This window comes from Platalea leucorodia, assembly GCF_965183815.1.
Source record: "Platalea leucorodia genome assembly, chromosome: 10".
NCBI classification, from domain to species: Eukaryota; Metazoa; Chordata; class Aves; order Pelecaniformes; family Threskiornithidae; genus Platalea; species Platalea leucorodia.
The window spans coordinates 2020775-2043025 of NC_138832.1; the positions used below are offsets into that span (position 1 = coordinate 2020775).

General features: G+C 46.7%; 1 protein-coding gene across 1 annotated transcript; it reads right to left on the reverse strand.

The window, feature by feature from the left end:
• Window positions 1-216: 216 nt before the first annotated feature.
• On the reverse strand, window positions 217-11311 carry ITM2A (integral membrane protein 2A). Its single transcript, XM_082322913.1, has 6 exons — window positions 11160-11311; window positions 7026-7157; window positions 6613-6801; window positions 5093-5203; window positions 3816-3966; window positions 217-1303 (listed from the first exon to the last, which is right to left on the reverse strand). Exons 1-6 carry the CDS (start codon window positions 11241-11243, stop codon window positions 1215-1217), a joined length of 756 nt encoding a protein of 251 aa, XP_082179039.1. The 5' UTR covers window positions 11244-11311; the 3' UTR covers window positions 217-1214.
• Between the last annotated feature and the right edge of the window lie 10940 nt (window positions 11312-22251).

The window sequence follows — 22251 nt, forward strand, 5'->3', positions numbered from 1 at the left end:
GTTTCCCAAGTTCCTTTTGCACCACAAAGCATTTCCACAGCAACAGCAAGAAGAAATTCGGCTTCACAAGCTGAAAGAGAGGGGAGGGTAAGAGGGGTAAGAGGGAAGAGCGCCGCACGCTGCCCCAGGCCACAACCACCACTGCCCCCAGGCGGGCCGCACACCAGCGTGCTGCGCTCTTGCCTCGGAGCGCCATGAAGTCACACAGACGCCAAAGTTTTAGAGAAACATTTATTATAGGGTTGCAGAATTTATGCCAATATAAAGTCCCTTAATAAAACTCTGAAGTTCATCAACTGCAGGACACTAACTCTTCATTATCTTTATACTGCAGCTTTCAAAAAAAAGGAACAATGCTCTGACTGCAGTAGTAATGCTACTTGCTCATAAAAAGTTGATCTAAAAAGTTTATATAAGCCAGAGTAGTTTAAGTTTACAGCTACAGTCACATTCACAAGTGTGCTATACCAGAATAGATTCTTGAAATAGGAAGTTACAGGATAAACTAATTCATAACCAAAAATACTGACAAGCTTTAAGAGCAACTCTATCCGAACCTAACAACCAAATACCACAAAACCAAACAAAGGTAGAAGAATTAAACATAAGCTTGGGGAAGGTTCCAAATATACATACGAATTCAATACAGTAATTGCACAAAATGAAAGAGGGTAGTGTTAGAGGTTTATGATCACTGAGGTTGGATTTTACATGCTTCACACATGGTAGTTAAAATAAACCTTTAATGATACGCATCAGAAGGTTTTTTTAGCCAGGATACGGAGTGCAGAGCTATTCTACAGAACTACACAAAATGTGCAAACCACAGATTATTAATATTAATCATTCTGTGAAAGTTAAGGTGAGCAAAATTGGTTCCAGCCAAGGAATTGGTTAACATTTTTATATATATATATTTTTCCGCCATTCCCAGATTACACTAAATCAAACACATCCAACGGATAAACTGGTATTAACCTTCTAAAAAAACAACAAACCTTACTTAAATTTAAGTCTTACATGAGACAACTAAAAAGTTATACCAAGGATCAAAGAAAGCTGAAATGGTGACTGTGTCTTCTGAAATACAAGCAATACACAGAAAATGCATAAGGCTTTTGATTATCACTGCACATTTTAATTTAAGAAGTCGACGTCTAATGCTCAGACTTCTCAATGAAGGTGTGAACTAGTCACCTCCCATCCGACACCCTTCACTGTTGACAGATCTTTGTTTCAACAACGAAAGAGTTTTCAAAGTGTCTGATTGAATGACAGTTCTCCACTGAACGTTTCTGCAGACCTGGGGACGAGAGAAAATGAGAGCCTCAGTAAAGGAGATCTAGAACCCAGCAGCAAGGATTTACAAGTTTTGTACCGTTATAAACAGCAGCAAGATACAATCATTCAGCACACAGCATTTCTACAGCCATGAGTTGCCACCAGGGCTTGAGATCAGTTTGTTATCTATCAGAAAGCCTCCCTCATTTTCAGAATTGGTAACAACGAGAGGGGCCCACGTACGACACGGGACAAAGCAAGCAAGCACGCACTTTTTTCTAGTATCCTGCCACCATTTCAGTGACAGAAGAGCCAACGCTAAATAGATTGTTTATGGCAAAGTTTCTCCTAGCCCTTCCTAACCACAAAGAAAAGGAAAAGCAAAGCAGATTGAAATGACAGGGCAAGAGTTTAAAAACCCAAAGGGTGCAGGGAAAAAAAAAAACAACCAACAACTTAGTTCTTCATCAGCACTTCCCCCCACCCAGCGTGTACTAACACAGAGTGTGCTTCTGTAGAGCAGTCTTCACTTTGATGAGAGCCCTGTGAGGATCTGCCACTCAGCTGATGATCTTACTCAAGTTTTTCCTAACACTATTAAAGTGATTTTCTCTATTTTGGGACATGCCAGTGTTGGATCTGACGCAGGCTGTTAACCTGTATCAGCTGTGAATCTTTACTAGGAGCCAAGAACACAGTAGTCCTGCCGTCCAGGACAAGCTGCTCAACTAAAGCACTTCAACATACAAGAGTCAGAGGAAGATTTCTAGCTTGTTTAATAGGCAGAGAATTGTCCAGAGTAAGCAAGAGAAGCTACTCATCGAAGTCTAGAAGCACTAGCTCTTAAACCAAACCCAGCAGGGCACTGCTTTGGTTTATAAACACTTAAAATATAGGCTCTCCTTCAATTCGCCTCAATCTTAATGCCTGTATGAGTAAGAAGTTTCCAGTGGCTATCTAACTGGGTACATAACGGAACAGTCAGGATAAACCGTCCTGTTTCTCACACGCCGCCAGTTCCAACTCCAGGGAGCTGCCGCAAAACCCAAGGTCAGTTTGATCTAACAGATGAACCCATGAACTCTACAAAAATCCGAGAGCCAATGCAGCACCAGCTAAATGTGAAGACTTCTCCACAGAAATTACAGGAGTTTATCCGGTTTAGTCTAATTAGTTAGGTGTGCATGGCTTGTACACACTAGAAGATGTGCTAGAAATTTGACCTGGAAGGCAAGACAAGCCTTGTCCCTGAACAATTTTCTCCTCAGCAGCAGTATTCCATTTGACTACGTTTCCCGCCCCCCTCCCCAAGGGCAAACAAGGTCAGTCACAGAACAGAAGCTGTACCAAGAGGCAGTATTCATTTACTACAAGCTTTTTGTGCAAGTATTCTGTAGAAGTCTTTTACTATGCAGCGAAGATGTCAACAACATGCTATAGCAAGATGATTTAAGTAAACATAAATACTCTTTGCAGTATTGTCTGTAGACTACAGTCCTTCAGTCACAGCAGCAATTTAGACTTGTTCAGAAAAGCGCCTTCACGACAGCTAGGAGACACATGCCTCTCCCTCCCATAAAGGCAGCGTTTACTGGTTCTTCATGGGCCCTGTTAGCTACACAGGACCAGTTTTATGCTCCCACATACAGAGCCTTCCATCTAGTAACAGGATGCAGTCTGTAGCAAACAGCAGATGTGGCTCCTGAGGCTGCAAGCTGTAACCGGGCTGAGGAAACTCTTGCCTAAGAGCTTGGCAGGAAAACCAGAGCAGAGTTCTGACAAACCAAACATTTGCATTCTGAAAGGCTGTAACCGACAAAGGATTCGTTCACTATGTGTTTGGTGAGAGCAGCAAACTATGAAACGCTTTGAGAACTACAGTGAACTACAATTCATAGCATCAGATTTCTGTACTCCAGGCCTCCTTCCAGTACGTCACACCACCGACACCTCAAATTCAATCCTTTTCACAGAACGGCAGCGGGGTGGCGTGAGGAGACAGGCAATACAGAAACTGAGGCCAGAAGTTCCTGTGAAGTGTTCTTCCTCTTTCACAGAGGAAGTCTGGGATGTCCGGAGCTAGCTGTTCAGTTGTTGTTGTTGTTGTTGTTGTTGTCCCAGAGCAACCGAACGAGAAGATAATGCTTTTACTTGGTGCTCCTCTAACCCAGTTTTAGACAGGACAGTGACAGACTAAGCTGCACCTACAGAGACTCACATTATTAGATGGATTATATGAATTTGGTGGACAAACTAAATTACAGCTTCAACCAAAAGATAGAACAGAAATAGGCTTAAGTTCAAATTTGGTTTGAGCATGTAACCTTTAATTCCATAACCGAAACTCTCTCTCACCATGTTTGTATGAAACTTCAGATACATACCTGAAAGTAGGGGAAAATACCCATCAGTTCTGTGAGCAGTCTCAGCTCATGTCGAACACTCACAGATTTCCAAGTCTAAAAACTCCAGAAGTATTTACCCTTTGCCTACTCGAACAATAGTTTTGGTTTTTTTTACCGAAGGGAACTTACCCGTTATCTGGTCTCTGCGCTGAAGTCTGAACGTCTCTTTTCCAACACAGAGTTGGTAGATGAAGATACCCAAGTCAGACACATTATCTATCTCCTCTGTAACCACCATTTCTTCACGGACTAGGTAGGTCTGAGGCAAGTAAGAGCCAGTCTAAAAGAGAGAAAAACCTTGAGATACATTATTCTGCTGACAACGGACAAACATCACTACGTTTTACTCTCTGCTTTGGAAGGGCTTCAAGCACTAGATTTCAGCTTTCCTTCTTTTTAATACTAAAATACACTAGTCTTGAACAGCTGCATACCAGGTAAGTTAAAAACTGACATAGGCCATTTCAAACAGTTGCAGTTACATCCGAACAAAGCACAGTTAACCTTAACATTGCTCACCTCACATGGTGCAAACACAAACAGAACCTGTTCAAGTTTATTTGTACGCAACAGAAAGTTTGCGGTTAAAAGAGGAGAAAAAGCATCACAAGAGTTTCCATGTTTGAGGCAATATATTTCTAATACAAAAAAGCAGCGCAACCTACAAAAGTTCAGTCTTCACCATAAGATCAAAGCACTACTGAAACAACTTCCCACCCACCATGACCAACTCCTAAAAATGGGGGCATGGAGACATGTTAAAGCTTGTCTTCACAAAGCCAAAGAAAATGAAACGAGCTAAGCTAGATCAGGTGGCCTCTAGCACTAGGTGTAGGGGAGTCAATCACTTTTTTGAAAAGTACATTTGACACACGATAGCTCGATACCGTGTTTCATTTGAAATCAGCAGCAAGCTCTATCAACTTGACCCATAAGGTAAGTCTTCTTGGAAAAATTCCAGTTTTAGTCACTGAAGAGTCAAAGTGCTTGTGGGGAGCTCATAACTTCAGTGCCAATAAAACAGAAGAACAAGTTAGCATTGTTCTTTTCATTAAAACTCTCGTGGGGCAAGTGAGCTTTCCGGTCGTAACTTTCAGGTTTAGGCTTTCAATGATATTTGGAGCATTATCAAATTCCTTTATAATAGCTAAATTTAACCTTATTTGCTAGTTGCTTGCAGCTTTCATAAAGCTAGGTATTAATAAGAGCATTAAGCATGAATCTGCTCAACATAATATACACTGACAGCTGGCCCTAACTTCAGTACAGTGACTGAGCCAGGGGGATTATGTACTTTGATGGCAAGAGGACTGTTCTAGCAAGGGACTGTAGTTCAGGAGCAGCACCCAGCATTCTTAACAAAAGGGATCTTGTCAGCACAACTAAACAGTGAAGTTTCCACGTACCGCCAGTTTTGCGAAGAGATCCATCAGATTTCTTGGCGGCATAACTATGGATGTGTTCAGGGGAATCACGTAGCAGTTACCCAGTTGCAAGTCAAGATAGGCTGTCAAAAGCTATTTTGAAAACAAGGTTTCAATTAATCAAGTGTGGCCTCTGATTATCAGAACACAGTTCTACAAGGACTAAGAAGGAAGCTCAAAAAGCTGGAGCTCACGCACAGCTAGTATCAAAGTGATGAATTCAGGACCTGTCTAGTGTTAAGAACTTAGCTCTCACCACTTTTGCAAACAAAGTGGCTACAGCTGTGGTTTACAACCAGACTTTTGTACAGAAGTGGGAGCTGACTATAAAAGCTGTTTCTATCATAATTCGAAATGAGTACAGTTTGCATGAATACAGAGGAAGTATTTGGGAGTGTGTTCTCATAACTGGAGAAGTCCAACTAAGCACAGTGCAAAGAAAAGGTCTCCAACTGCTGATAAGCAATCACTCCCTGTAAATACTTCAGAAAAAGTACTAGTCTCTAGGAAGTCGCATCAGCATTACCTCTGACTGCAAGAACTGCAGAGACTAAAATTATCAACATATCTACCTGTTTTATTACGACATTGCATAGCACTTAGCCAGAATCAACTGAAGATCTTACATTGCCCGAATCCTTTAAGTTATAGCCAAGGTTCTGTCAAGACAACACAGATAAAAGCTGCAAATACTGCGAACGCAGGTAGCGCAGCTTGGCTGCGTGGCATTCCATGCAGCTGTTAAAGGCAGCATGTACAGAGGTCAGCTCTAGCATCTTTACCGTGATTATATCTGCGTTGCCAAGGTTTGATTTACAAACAACCTACGAGAGCTTTTACAGCTGACCAAGGGTAACTGTTAATACTATCAGTGCAACTTTAATAAAAACGTCAAATTAAAACCATCCTCTCATCTTTGCTTTAGAGAAACCACATGCAACTGACACAGCACTTCCAAGTTCTAGGTTTCAGCCACTTGAAGTAATTTTTCCAATTCACTTATCCAAGGAGAAGGAGCCCACACTTGTTTGGAATTCTACATTTTGCTGTTACAGTCTGGCAGAATCTTAGACCGAATCCTCAGTTTCCCTATTTCTTCACTCACATTTACAGTGTTCTCCTGCCCTCACTTTCATGTACATAGGATTCTTGACCAAACAGCAAGTGTCACTTCCAGACATCCTATGGGCAACAATATTTAAAGTTGCGTAGCACCGAGATGCGATGTTCTGAGAAGCGACCCAGTCAGAGCCACTGCGGGCGTGAACTCCTCTAACATTCTTGTAACGCTCCTCCCGTGCAGAAGTTAAGTCTACTATTATAGAGTTAAAAGGATCAGATTTCCCGCACTTAAACCCATGCCCAAAGAGAAGCTTGCATTGACAGTAAGCTTTAAAGGTCTCAAGAATGAAAACCCTGGAGCTGTTATGATTACCACCCACCCCACAGTTTCCCAGTGAGCAACAAGACTAGTTATTTCTTATTGCTTCACATATACTCACCCTATCAAAGTCATGAACGATTGCTGCTGGATCACTGTCCGAGAACTTTGGAACGGGCACATCAATGATGGCTATGTTATCATCTTCTCGAATGTCAGCTTCTTCAGCAATAGGGAGGAAATAAGGTTCTACCGCACGATCACGATTTTCGTTTTCAAAGTAACACATTTCACCACGGTACACCTTATGCTGAAAGCAAGAGCACGGCTAGTTATTTTTACAGTGAATGTTGCTTTAAAACCACATTTCTAACACTTGTCCTATGACGAAGCAGAGGTCTGTCACACCTGGAGCTTTTATAAATGACACAACAGTCTTCGTGTCCCAGTTACTGAAGGTTTTTCATCACAGTGGTAACTCATTTAAGATTACACTTGTTTTATTCCGCAATGCTTCAAGAACTTTCACATTACCTTGGGCATGAAGTACTTGTAGATGCAGGCTCCACCGACAACAACTCCTGCCAAGATGAACGCTAGACCCAGCAGAGTCAACAGACATCTTCCAGATGAGTTTTCACCTCCATGTGTGGCAACTTCAGGATCCTTTAAATAAAGACAGAAGAGAACTTAGAAAGTGCAGCTGCTCTGAATTTAAAGCAAGCTGTTATCTGCTGCTTCACTTTGAGCTACCATCTTCTGTTTCTTCTAGGTATGCAGCCAGAATTGTAAGTCAAGCATCATATAATAAGAAAACCCTTACATGAAATACTACTGTATCATATTAAGATCAGTTTTCAAACAGCACTGGAAGAGGATATTTTCTTAGTTAGAGGACACTTTCTAGACAAACCTTTATCCAGGAACTATTTGAGGTGTAAGAAATTTAAATAACTGTAACAGAAGATACAGTGCTGCAGCCGTAATATAGTACAAGAAAAGCAAGATTTTTAGAGCAAGGTCATTTTAAAGGTACACAGTGTTTTCAGGCCTCTTCCCAAAAGCCTATTTCCTATCCTCCTCTTGCTATCAGATGGATTAAGATAACATTACTTTTCCTTACAAAGCTGGACTAACAGAAAAAGCCAAGATGCAACTTTGTCTATTAGCTGGGGAACAGACATCTGACACGAGCCAAATATTCAAGTTTTAGAACTTGTAATATGCACAAGTCAAGTCCACTACGAAAGCGAACCACTCGTCAGCTTAAATGCAGCTTCAAATTATGCCAAATAAAAACAAGCCCCTGTGGCACACCCTCCCTTGCAGCTTCTTTCTTCCACCCAAGTCCCAGGGAAAGTTTGTTTCCAGCAACCTGAAACTTATCTCTTTAGTTCAGTGACTTGTTCCGCCCGCCCCCCCTGCAGCGTTCTCTCAAACAGAAGATGACTGCATCCAAAACTACCATCATCATCCCACAACGCGGTGATGCCTTGCGTAATACCGACTGCAAAGTTAGTGGTGGTGTCTGAATGGCAAGTTTAACACTCTTCTTTCAGTGCCTTTCTAGACTTCCAGGTGAAAGGCTCCCACAAGCCAAGTTGAGAGGAGAACAGCAAAAGCACTATCAAATACTAAACAATCAGAAGAGACATTCCCTTTGGGCAAACACACACTGGGTTTGGGTCTTTCAAAAGAAAAAAAAAAAAAACCAAAACAAACTAAACCCCAAATGTTTACATAATCTATATATTCGGTCAAGTATGTCCCTTTAACGATTCATGACTCCGGTATTTAGCAGCTCACTTTCAAGACCTGTTCTTTGTACTGGTCAGGAAGAAAAATCGGATTTCACAGCAAAAGATCTTTGCCTTCATGTTGTTCCTAGAGTCAGTAGCTAGATTGAGCACAGCAGCTTCCATGGCCTGCCCTTATTTGGGTCCCACTACCCGCACTCCTGGAAAACACAATATATTTAAATGACCCGTGATCACGACAAGCCACAGTATTATTACAAAGGCTGCACATATTTCCATGCTCAGCAAGATATAGCAGTGTAAAAGTCAAACACATCAGCTATGCAAGTACTGAAACAAAAACCAAGCTGTTTTGTGAAAGTCAATACTCCTACATTCCACTCTTGCATCCTCCAAACAGAAAAATGTTGGTTCAGCAAGCCATAAGCTGCCACAATTGGCTAGTTAAGCATTTGTCAAAAAAACAAACTAGTTTCAAGAATTATGCCACATTTATACGCCATTATGTGAAAACCATCTTGCAGAGGTAACTGGCTTTTAAGATCAAGACTAATTCTGTTCTCTTCATATTCTGCCACCTTCACCTACACCTTTCAATAACTTACTCATCTAGCCTATCATTACTTGAACACAACAGTCTGCAGCAGGTTTTGGCACCGCAGACGTCCTGGTGCTTGGATGGTGTCGACACGTAATTAGCTACACCTGCACTACACGTATTTCAAACAAAGCAAAGGTATTTATCATTCAAGAAGCAATGTAGGCAGCCTGAATCTGAGAAGAAAGAGTTGACAGAGCTGATAAGAGAACACAATACCAAGACTTCGCTCCAGTAGGTTACAAAAGCCTCTGCTCAAAAATAACAAGAGTCATAAAAAAAAAAAAATGCAAAGAAAATGCAGTTCTAAGCTGTGCAGTAACAAGCAAAGCAAGCTAGGAGTAAGAGAGAAGAAGAAAAAAAAAAAATCAGTTGTGTTAACATCTGCAGCTAGCTCAAGAGAACATGTTGACACAGTCAGCTCCAAAGAATCTGCAGGGAGAGTATTCTGCAAGCTCAAGTGTTTTGTGTAGATATTCTAGGGGACTCTTACTGCGCTGTCCCAGCCAACGTTAGCCATTAAGCTTGTTTGCTCTGCACAAGTATTCGAGCAAAAGGAGATGTTAACAAGCACTAGAACAAGTTTGTCTTGGAGTAAAATCATGAACTTGATGTTTACATGCAACTCTAAGCCCTGAAGTTAGAGCGAATTGTTGTTAAAAACGCAAGTACACAGGCGCACACACAGAGAATACTGTGACAGGTATAACAAAACAGCACGCGTAGCTTCTAAATTGAGAAGAGCAGCTGTCGTGAGAAGAGAAGAAAGGGTGCAAGTGTATATTAGAACTACTATGCTCGGAACTTGCACGGTACAGGGCCAGTAAAAGTATGTGTAAGGAGTTGCCTCAGGAGTAGCTGATGAGTTTGTCCTACAAGAAACTGGCCAGACTAATGACATCTTCAAAATCAAAATGAGTCCTTTATCTACACCGTTTCACTACTTTCTGCCCCTCCTCTTGATCCAGTAACTCAGAGCTACTGTATTAACTGCGCACACACGCAACTCCTACAGCTCAGAAGAGTCCACTGAGCAATAACCCCGCTCTGCAGCACTTCCCCTTTTGAAGGGAGGCTGTTTCAGGAAAGGCAGAGGCTCTGCACACTAGAAGTCAAGCTGCTTTCCTGATTACAGCTTAGAACAGGGGAGGGGGGAATAAAGACACTAGAGTCCAAGCCCGCAGGTGTTTGTGTTTTGTTTTGCCTTTTGGTTTTTTTAATAGTCCCACTCACTGATTACAAATAACTTGCTCCATCCCCTATTCCTCCTCTAGAGCTACTGATTTATTTACCTAGACACTGATCTTCTTCATCTGCCTTAAAAACGTCAGCAGCTAAGCAAGACATCTTCAAAATAAAGTCTCCCACAGATTTGGAAAGTTCAATTCGAGTCAGCGAAACGGCAACTCGTTAGGAAGGAAAAGCCAACCACAGAGTACTTGCCTGGGTTTCTATTTAAAACCCTTTATGGCAGGTTTCTTAATTTAAGCTAGACATACCAGGAGCCCAGACACCTCACCGCAGCGCCGCTCTCCAACTCGCTGCCTACGAGGGTTTCGGAGCGGCAGCGAGCGGAGGCTGAGCCCTAACCCACTTTGTTTGCCTGGAAAACGCTGCTGCAAACCTGCTCTTTTCCTGGGGGGACCCGGCTGCCGCCGAGGGCACGGCGCTTTCCCTCCGCCTTTTCCCGGGCTGGCAGCGGCGCCGGGACGGAGCCGAGCCCCGGGGCTCGCCAGGGCGCAGGGCTCACCCCGCCTGCGAGCTACGAAGGTTTAAAGCCCCGTCAGGAAACAGGGCCCTGGCACGGGCCCAGCTGCCAGATAAACAGCCGGGCCTGCCCCCTGCCTGCCGCCCCGAAGCCGGCCCGGCTACCCCACGCCAGCCCGCTGCTCGCCACCGCCCGGGGCCCGCCGAGCGGCAGCCGGGCTGGGAAAGCGGCTGCGGGAAGGCAACCGCAAACCGCTGCAGCGGCGCGACGCGCTCGGGCCCTCTCAGGCCCGCAGCGCCCGGCGGCCCCTCACGGCGGCGGCCCTGAGGGGAGCGACCTCCCCCCCACACCCCCGCCCCGGGGCTGACCGCAGAGCGGCCCACGCTGGGAGGCTGCCCCAGCGCCGGGGAGCGCCCGAGGGAGCGGCGGGGCGGCCGCCGGGCGAGGCGGGGGCTCCCCGGGCCGCGCCTGCCGGCCCCCGGCCCGCTGCCTCCGCGAGAAGATGGCGGCGGCTTCCACCTCCTCCTGCCCCCCCGCCCTCACCGCCCCGCGGCCCCGCTCCTCCCGCCGCGGCCCGGCAAGCGGAGGGACCCCGCTCCCCGCACCTTATCGGCCACCAGCGCCGCGGCCGCCTCCTTCTTCGGCTCGTCCTTCTGGGCGAAGGGGGAGTTGAAGGCGATCTTCACCATCTTGCCGCTCCTGCGCGCCGCCGCCTCCCCGCTGCAGAGCCTCCGGGCGGCGGGGCGGGGCGACCCGGCATGGCCACGCCCCCGCCACGCCCCGCGCGGGGCGGGCCGCCGCCGAGGGCCGCCTCCCGGGCGGGGCAGCGCGCCCCCTGCCGGCCGGGCGGCTCACGGCGGCGCGCCGCCGCTCTCCTCATGGAGCTTTCTGGAAAGGCGATGGCGGCCCCTGTGAGGCGGTCGTGCCAGCGGAGTCGGTGGGGTTGGAAAAGGCCTCTGAGATCATCGAGTCCAACCGTTAACCGATCTGCCAGCTCCCCAGGCACCACATCCACGCGTTTTTTGAACACTTCCAAGGACTGTGATTGCACCACTTCCCTGGGCAGCCTGTTCAATGCCTCACCGCTCTCTCCGTGAAGAAATTTTTCCTCATATCTGATCTAAATTCCCCTGGCAAAACTTGAGGCCGTTTCCTCTCATCCTATCACTTGTTACTTGGCAAAAGAGACCGACCCCCCCGGCTCCAGCCTCCTTTCAGGCCGTTGCAGAGAGCGATGAGGGCTCCCCTCAGCCTCCTCTTCTCCAGGCTGAGCCCCCCCAGCTCCCCCAGCCGCTCCTCCCCAGCCTTGTGCTCCAGCCCCTGCCCCAGCCTCGCTGCCCTGCTCTGGCCACGCTCCAGCCCCTCCATGGCCGCCTTGGGGTGCGGGGCCCAGCGCTGAGCACAGCATTCGAGGGGCGGCCTCACCGGTGGCCAGCACAGGGGGACGATCCCTGCCCCGCTCCTGCTGGCCACACCATTCCTGATACAAGCCAGGGTGCCGTTGGCCCTCTTGGCCACCTGGGCACCCTGCTGGCTCATGTCCAGCGGCTGTCGACCAGCACCCCCAGGCCCTTTCCCGCCGGGCAGCTCCCAGCCGCTCCTCCCCACGCCTGCAGCGGTGCCTGGGGTTGCTGTGCCCCCAGGGCAGGACCCGGCCCTGAGCCTTGCTGACCCTCACCCCGGGGCCTGGGCCCATCGACCCGGCCTGGCCAGGTCCCTCTGCAGGGCCTCCTGCCCCCCAGCAGATCAACGCTCCCGCCCGACTGGGTGTCCTCTGCAAACTGACTGAGGGTGCCCTCCATCCCCTCGTCCAGATCATCGATAAAGACATTGAACATATTGAACATAAAGGGCCTGCGTCCTAAAACCAGCCTGAGATGTGGGAGCGGCGGCCTGTGGTGCGGGGAGGGCGAGGCGGTGGGGGGACAGCGGCGAGGAGGCGGCCGTTGCCCGTTTCTCCAGCCTGCCTCCGCACCAGGCGTTTTCTTTCCTTCCACCTTTGTGCGCTCCTTCGGCTGGGGCTGCACGGCTGGAAGGCGCGTCCCCTGGGTGGTGGATAGGGGATCCCTCTCTGGAGGGTGCACCGGATAAAATTGAAGAAGGTGCCGCGAACCAACGCAGCCTAAGGGAAGGCCACCCTGACAGAAAAACCACTGGCCCTCCAAGTCATGGGGGCTGGGCAGGAGGCCAACTACCTCCTCCCGGAAAAAAAATAAAAAGTTGCAGAAACGACGAGCATCAATTCGAGATGGAGGTGGAGAAAATCAGTAATGAAGTGAGGAGGAGGAGATGGAACTGGATCGGTCACGTCTTGAGGAAAAAACCAACAGAAGACTGCGCTGTGGCCCTTGGGTGACTCCAGAGCACGCAGCCGCAGACCGATCGAAGTGGAAGAACGATGTTCGCGCCTTGTGTGCCTCCTGGCACTGAGAGAATTCAGATTCAGATCAGACCTTTGTGCCCTGCTCCTGCAGACAACCATACATACCTCTCACACTGTGTATTGGCACCAGGAGCACATCGCTGCTGAGAAGGAGGCGTCTCTGGGCCACATTCAGCGATGGGGACATCTTTAGCCAAGCCACCTCCCTTCTCTTCTGAAATAGGGCCTTAGGGATCTTTAACAGCCAAGACGACAGACAAGGCATCACCACTCATTTAATGTCTCCAAAGGGGGAGAAGAAGAAAAGGCCTCATATATTAGACTGTCTGACACAATCTTCACCTTCATACGGATGAAACTCTGCGTCCGTCTCACTGGAATTAGACTTTATGGCTCTAGAAAGAAACCTGGTTTGAGTCTGGTGCCTACGCCATCGAACCCTTCCTCGGAGACAGCCGTAATTAAAAAGAACTGAACACTATGCAAATATTGCAATAAGTAGTTCTTCTAAGTGTAAACAAAATGCAGCGTGTATTCCAGCATTCAAAGCATGTTCCTGTTATTCTACAGATGCATTACCACTGTTATTTCCTTTCAAGATCATAGGTTTGATAGTCCTCCCTTTCATGTTAATAAGAATTTTGACTTTGACGTCAGTCACAGAAGAACAGAGTCTTTTATGTTTATTTAACCTGACTTTGTCTAGTAACAGAAAACACTTTTGCCTCATTTTACCAAGAAACCATTGAAAAATTAATTTTCATATTTCTTAGCTTTAGCATATTAGGAAGAAGTTAAGCCATAATCTCATCAAAGTCCCTGAAACACAGATTTAAAAACAGATTAAGTAAGTTTCCTGTGTGGCCGATGCAATATCTGTACTCTACAACCTGTCACTTTATAAATTATATGAATACTTTTCAATATCTTAATCTAGTATAATTACTTCATGCTTAAACAAATTGACTTTATCTTCCAATTACCCAACCCCTTTACTCGAAAAAGAACACAGAAATAAAAGTGAAATAGATTTATCTATTTATCTATTTATCAAGATCGGCATCTGTGCATCCCGGCTTGCTCAGTGTCTGTGTTCTGTGATCTGTTGGAAGGGATGGACACACCTTGAAATATTGTGCTCAGATAAAAATGAGAAAAATATAAGGTTTTTTTACTTTTGTCTGCACTCACTGAATTTGCAGAACTGGAGCTCTCATAAGATCTGTCGTGGGGTTTTTTTGTGCATTCCTGTTTGTAGCATCTGTGACAATCATTTATTTTAACGTCTTCAAAGCTTATTTAAGTGCAGTGTCCAGGAGAAAGTAACGCCAGTATCATCAAACCATGTCTCCTGTCCTTGCCCAGCTGATGATAGCTGTCAATTCGGTCAGTAGCTACTCCTTCAAACAAAGCTCCTCCTCCAGCAGTCTGACTGCGCTTTGTGGAGCAGTAGCAATCTGAAGCACCAGGTCTGGAAGACAAATTCCATCCTGGGATGCGTAGAGATAAGAAAATTCAGATTTTTTTACCATCCTGAAATGATCAGGCTGTTCGACTGAACAAATCTTAGAGATCTCCATGGGTGACTCCACCACTTCACCTCTAAAATGCTTTTGCATTTTGCTTTTTTTGCCTCTTAGCACCGGCCCAGTTTTCTTTCAGACATTTTCCGTATGTCGGCTGCAGTTTAGGCCTGGAAATCCCAAGACATCTGAACAAATAATACCACTTATTCTTTTGAATTCCATCATATTTCTGATTTTCCTTCTACTACTAAACTAAAGCCACCCTGGCTTTAGTTTACTGGTATTTATTCTGAGATCGTCTTTATCACCTTGAAAGACAAGGGATTATCCCCTTAATTATCCTTTTAATCCTTCTGGTGTTTGCAATGTTAAAGCAACACCGCTTAAAAATTCAACAAATATACGGACTAGATTGTCTTAGAGACCGGAGGAATTTGGCCAAAAAGGAGGGTGAACTGCTGTGCCGTCGTGGCTATGGTTCTCTTACCTTTAAGCTTACTCACAAAAAGCGGTGAACTGTACTTTTGAAAAGAGACATTAAACAGGGACCCCTCCCTTTTTAGTGGTCGTAAGTAGCCCAGACAGCCTAGGAATATTAAAGAAGAAGGTTTGTAAGGTGAGGTAGCACCTTTTACTGGACCAATCATTGGTTCAGCAGATAACGCCACCTGAAGCACCTTTTTGAGCAATCCTGCATAGCACTAAAACTCATTTTTACTGTGTAGGAATTTTTTAAGTACTCTAATGTACTCTTTAAAAACCACAAACTTTCAAATACATCCATGTTTATTCTCTCTCCTTCTCACGTACGCCAGGAGAACACTTCCTTACCTTTTGGGAACAATAGGATATTATATTTGTTCTAGTTTGTGCAGTATTCTCAGACTTTGAAGCAGAAGGTCCTAGGGATGCGCATAATCTTCCGTCGCGTCTACTGTTCTCGCCCAGCCAAAGCTGGGATCAGGAGGGCTACGGTCTGGCAAGACGTGTAAGCACACGCTTTGCATTTCAGCGGGCACTCACAGCTTAATGCTAAGCGTCTGTTTAAGTCTTTTGTTAGACCTGGGTCCCCCTGCGTCGCTAAGTAGCGAGGCGCACGTGCGCTTAGCAGGAGCTTGATCTCGCTGCACGTTGCACAAGTCCACGGGTAACGAGGGCTGTCCCCTGCGCCGGGCATTACACACGCACAGAGCATTGCGCAGTTGAGCCCCAGCCCGGGCTCAAGATAGCACAGGTAAAGAAACAGTAAATAATACGTGTAATTAAAAGTAGTTTTAAATCTATCTATCAATGGAATTTTTTTATGAGTAGCGTGATTACTGAAAGAGGGACAACAAAAGGTAAACAATAAGTACGTCAGGGAGGACTGTTAAAAATGAAAGAGAAACTACAAACTTTCTCCTTTCCGAAAGGAGACCTTCTCCAAGTTTGACGTTTTATGTGTACCCAGATGCCTGAAGTGCTCCTTTTTGCCTCCAGTCCTTTTCCATCCCTCTTGCTGAGATCTCCTCCTGCACCTCCCCAGCCTCTCTCCCCTCGCTCTCTACCTCCGACATGCGCTGCCTTCGCTCCGTCTCTAATCGGTGACTCTCGGACCTCCTTTGCGCTTCTACCTCACTCTTGTTTATAGGCTGTTGATCAGGAACCCATCTGTATGTCAGACTACGAAACCGAAACGCTGAGAGCTGCCAATACAAATGTTTGTAGAGGGAAGTTTTTCCTGCTGGGTTGAGATGAATTTGGGCCCTTGACTGAGGATCTCTCTTTCTGGACAGCGATTACTGTGCCTGCTCCACTGACTTCCCTCGCTGCCTGGCATGCTTTTCTTTGCTGCAGCAGTATGAAATTAATATCTGTCGCAAAGAAAGCATACGTTACTCACTTCTACTGATTGCCTTGTTACAAAATACTACAACAGGAGTATTAGTTAAGTGGAAAATAGCCTGTTTACATTCAGGGGAAAGTCACAAGTCCATTTTCTCTGTAGTGACAGACGGGAAGCGATGAGCAGAAAAGCGAGCCTGAAGGAGACAGAGGTGAAGAGGTGATCACCGATTAAGCAACGACGTCAAGAGCACATCCTCTAATGGCTGTGCTCAGGCCGACGGCGAAGGGGACTCGCTGCCCACACAGCCGTTGCCTCACGGAACAGAATTCCACAAGAAATTCCAGTCCTCCAGAAAATCTGCCGAGCAAGCAGCACGCCCAGAGTGATCAGCAACCCCAAACAATTAAAGGGCCAAATTCGCCTCTGCTGTCACTGCAGTGAGGCAAGCAGAATTGCACCACAGATACATTAGGAACCCAGAGCCTTGGCAGGGCTAAAACCAGCATTGCCAAACACTGCTGTTAGAGGAAGAACAATAAACGCTCAAAGCTCAAGCTGTTTCCTACTGAACTGACCGAATGCGCATTTTTGGACACAGATGAATGTTTACCTTGGCATTGAGGGGTGTCATCTCGGGTTCCCCCTTTTTCCGTTCAGGCACGCTTTCCCCCAAACCCACCCTGACGGATGGCATGCCCCAGCAGTGCTCCCTCCGGCAAGGGGGGCTGGCGGGGGCTCAGTTCGCTCCGCGGCTCGGCACCACCATGCTGCCGGTTCACCTGCCTGGCGCTGCTGTGGGCGAGGACCCCCGGACTGAGCAAGAACCATGGGCTGGTCAGGGGCTGTTACTTGTTAGACACCCTAAATGGGAAAGTGCTGGGGTTAACCCCACCCCTCCATCCTTGGCATTTTCTCTGTGTCCTAATCTCTGCGTGCTGCAGGGTGGTGTCTCAGCCAGCCTGCTGGAATGCAGCGCGGCGGAGCCCACACCTACGCCCCGCCGCCCGAGGCTCAGCCGACGTCGCTGCAATGGCCAGCCTCTTATCAACGGCAGCAAAACAACCCCGTATTGACCATGCTTGTGACCACAGTCGTAGTTTGAACTTAGTTTAATGACGAGCGCGGACACAGGTACATCTTGTTTGGCTGTGCTGTCCCAAACTGTGCTGAACTCGGCATGTGCTTGCCTGCAGTTAAGCCAGAGCTGTACACTGCGGCTGTGTGAAGATGTTCCCAGATCAACAGAGCTGTGCTGGCAGAGATCCCTAACGTGCTGTCAAAACCCTGCATTGACTGGTGTAGCTTGTTCAACTTGTTATGTGGGGGTTTACTTTGCAACGTGTCGATATGGCTGGGCACACAGGGGCGGCTCTTTTCTGGCATAAAGCAAATCGTACCTCTAGAGACGGTACTCCTGACCTGCGTAGATGATTGCTGTGTGGGCACATCACCAGTTTAACATCGATTAAGTCTTCCAGTGAAGACGCAGTTCTGAAAAAAGCCGAGGAAACGAGAGCTCTGGTTCGGTCTGATTGTTTACATCCGCGTGCGTTGCATGCCCGCCACTTGCATACAGAGCAGCTGTATCTATTAATATGACATTAATAAAGGATTTATAGCTAGACAACATTCCAGCCGGAGTTTGCTCGTTCACAGGGTGATGTAATGAGGCACCCAGTCTGAGCACTGCACTAAGAGGCTACAAAAGGTTTTGGACCTGGGGTGAATCTTTCAAGGGCTTCAGCAGAGTGTTGGCAGTCATGCCGAGGTATATCACAGCTGGAACTGATGGTACACAGTTAGTAAAAAGCTGTAGTGCAATTGTAGAGACACCTTGCCTGCAAATAACACCCTGCTTTCTGTCACTTTTCTATCTAAAGAAGACTAAGTATATATTTTAGATATCATAGCAATATAACTAATTTATAGGAACTTTAAAGAATAAAATATTTTATTGCATCACCTTACCTACTGAACTTCAGTCCATTAATGCTAACAAAAATCGCCCCTCTACTTGCCGTTGAGAAAGAATACGTTACCAATTTTTGCAGCCAGTTGCACTGCTCTTTTGCCTTCTTTTACCTAATGAAATAATACGAACCTTTGAAAAAGAAGCGCTTCTGGAAAATGAACCTGCCTTCACCCTCATCTATGGGTATGTTTTTAGAATACAGGTGTTCCTTTTCATCTGTATGAAGCCTATACAGTCAAAAATAGAAATACCGCAGAACACCTGCCCTAACAGCAGCTTGGAGTGCAAATATCATCAGTTAGAGAGATTTGTTGCCTTTTTTTTTCTGCAGATTGCCAGAGAATTTGTGCAACGGGGTGCAGATTTTCTGTTAAGGGGCAGAACAGGTGATTGCGGTATGCTGGTACGGCATTTAGCTGCGAGCAAAGGGACCGACAGCTCCGAGGCGAAGCCTCGACCAAGTTGCGGTGTCTGCTCCTGGGTGCAGATGAAAGCTGGGTCTGTAAGAGGCAGGCTGACAAGCCCAGCTTGCGTTTCCTCTGTGCAGTGCAGCGAGGAAGATGCCTGCGACCGTACGTACACACACACACACACAGACAGACAGACAGACACACAGACAAGTTTCCTCCTTACAGTGCAGAGAGGAAGAAACATGCTCACGCACCCCGCTGCTACAGGCACAAGCACGTACTTACACCAGCGGTTCAATGCATATATGAAATATTACGTTGTCGGAACAGATCCTAACAAAATTGTTAATTTTTTTTTTTTTTATGTATTTGTTTTGAGAAGATGGCTTTTGATTTTAAGGGAAAGGAAATCTACTGTCTACAGCATTTTTAGACTACAGGTTTTACTGCAGAAGGTGTTTTCTGTTCATATGATAGATACCACATCATGATACGGGAAATAACTTGCAGTACTTTATTTTCCTGTTCTAAGAAATCTCTTCATACTGAGGAAACACCTGGTGATGTTAGAGGTCTTTGATGGGACCCCATGCGAAGCTATTTTTGAATGTCTTGGCTCTCCAGCAGACAGCAGAGTGAATAGCATTTGTGTTTTGAAGGAGTGGAATTAAGAAATCCCTAAAAAACGGTAGTTCTATTGCACTTTTGTATGAAGCCCTCCAGTTCAGAAAGTCTTGTTGAGGAAAGCAATTCAGGATATACTGAAATCTCACCAAATTAATGTTAAAGACGTGCATTGGCCTGAATTTAAGATCACAGAAACATGGGAGTGTTTGTTGGAAGAGAATTCTGTTGTTTTTCACTCCAACCTCCCACTCAAAGTAGGACTATCACCAACATTAGATCGGGTTTTGTGTAGATGAATCTTGGAAAAGCATCAAGGATGGAGACTCCTCAACCTGCCTGGGTAACCTACTCCAGTACTACACTACCTTTCTACGGACTTTTTCCCCCTAATGTCCAACCTGTGCCTCCTAAGCCACAATTTGGGGCCGTTACACCTTGTTTCTATCTTCTGATAGGAGTTTGGTTCTGGCATTTCTGTAACTGCCCTTCAGACAGTTGTGAGCAGCTCTTAGGTCAGCCCTTGGCCTCCTCTTCCTCAGGCTAACAAGCCGAGCTCCACCAGCCTCTCACTGTCAGCCAGGTCCTCTGGGCCCCTGGCCATTTTGGTATCTCTTCATTGGGTCCTCCCTGGTGTCTCCACGTCCCTCTTGAGCTGCAGGAGAGCCCTGCACCTCTTGCAGTAAAGCTGCATGCAGCCTCCAGGTCTCACTGAGTAGAAGGGGATAATAGTTTCCCGCATCCTAATACAGCCCAGGATGCACTTGCCTTACTCAAGAAGAGCTCACGCTGTTGGCTCATGTTCAGCCTGGCATCTGCTGCAATCCCCAGGTCCTTTCCAGCAGGGCTGCTCCTCACCCGGCAGCTTCCCAGCCTTTACCAGGGCAGGGGTTTTTCCTGGCCCACGTGCAGGACCTGGCATTTTCCCTGCCGTACCTCAGGGGTTTCTGCTGGCCCAAAGGTTCCTCGCGTCCCTCTGGGCTGAGGCTCTGCCAGGCCACCACTAAACACGTCTCATCGTCTGCGCCCTCTCACTGCATCACGCCCATTCTCAAACACAACTCTTATTCTGCTCGGAGGCAGCAGTCCTCCCCAGGGCCATTTCTGACCCTTTCTCAAGGCTATTTAGGTGTTATATAGTAAAGCATCGTGTGCTTTAGTGAGACCAGTCACTCACTAACGAGGTGAACAAGCAGGAATATCCAACTGACAGCAATACTACCTTATCGCTTAACAGTGGACACAGTGGTTAAGTAAAATGTTCTGAGTTTCTGGTTCATATAACTAGTATTTAAAAAAAAATCAACCGTATTATGGACGGATTGGAATATTTACACCCAAAGTCCTGTGCTGGGATGTGTGGGCACCGTTTCCATTCCTTTCATACCTCCAGGGCTCTTAACTCTGACGGCGTGGAGGAGGTTGTGTTCCCACTGCCCTAGTTCTAACTCTCGGCTGTTCATCTGCTCTGCAACTGGGTGTATAGGATGAAGGTTTCCAGGAATGTGACCCCTTCGTCCAAGTAAACAGATCTCTGTTCCTCTGCAATTTAGAAATCTCTTAAAATTTTAGTAGCTCTTTCTAAGTGTCAGTCATTTCAGTGCTTAGACCCATTTCTTGGAGGTGGCAACGCAGTCGCCCTAAAGGAAGAATCACGGAGAGGTAGCAGTGTGTTTACTTCCACTTCTCTAAGGATTGCATCACAGAGAAATACAGTTCTCGACAGTTATGGTGCAACGTTTCATGGTTTGGTAATGCTCGGATAAACCAGGAACCAAATTTTGCCCCAGCTTCATGCAACAATAATCTCGAAATGCATGCGTTGTTGAATTCACATGGGACCTTTTGCCCAAAGGGCTAAAGACTCTTCCCAGACTCTTCCCTTGGGATTTCTAATATTTTCCAAAGAAATTAGAGCTGCTTCCACTGTTCGCAGCCTGCTGCTCTTGCTGCCATGCAAAGTGGCATCCACGTGCCTGTCGTGCTCAGCAGGAAAATTGGTACAGTCTCAGCACTACTTGAGTTTCCCATGGGGCTGTCAGGAAAACGATGACCTTATTTCTAGGTTATTTTCTTCTACTTCTTCCCGAGTGACTATTCCCATTAGCGAAGGACATGATCCCCCCTGCTGTGTCCCCCTTACTCTGAGCCGTCTGCTGGAGGCCTGGAGGTGATGGCATCCTGAATCCAAATTTCCCCCTGTGACAAGTGTGCATCACCGCTCTCCTGAAATTTAGCTACTTCCATTTGGCAGAGTTGGATGGTGTTTGCTGATGTGAAAAGATGCCACTGAAATTAATGACAGCATTAGAATTTCTTCCACTGATATCCTGTATGACCTCCTGGCAATAATAAATACGCAGACTATAACAAATAGATACGTCTTTGGAATTGCTTGCTGAGAGCATTGCTTCAGTTTCTTGGATGAGCTGCTTTTTCACCTTAATTAGCAGAACTGTGTCTGGTTCATTTCAAGATTTATTGAAAATTAATATTAACTGAGGCCAGTTTCTGTTCAATTACTGCGCTAAGAGGATGAAGTGCAGCCTCAGTCCTGGTTTCCATCACGCAGACACTGGAAATGGTCATTCCGCTAAAGATATCGCGCAGACGATTGTTCTCATCGTGAAGCTGCTCACCGTGTTTTAATCCGTCTGAACAGCAAGGCAGGAGGGGCTGGGAGAGCGCTGGGCACGGGAAAGGGCTGGGGGGGCAAGGAGGACAAGGGGCACGAGAGGGGAAGGAGGCATTGCTGTAATGTAAAATCCAGTGCTCTTTAAAAACATTCTGCCCTTCAGATACCCGTTCCGATCCTTTGTGCCAGCCATTGCGGCCACCAGCAGCATTGGGCTGCGGGCAGTTTTGGAGCCCTGTTGACGCTAGGGAAGTATCCTCAGCGTACCCAAGCACAGCACTGTCTCCTGGAGTCCCCGTCTTACTGGGGAAGCACTGAC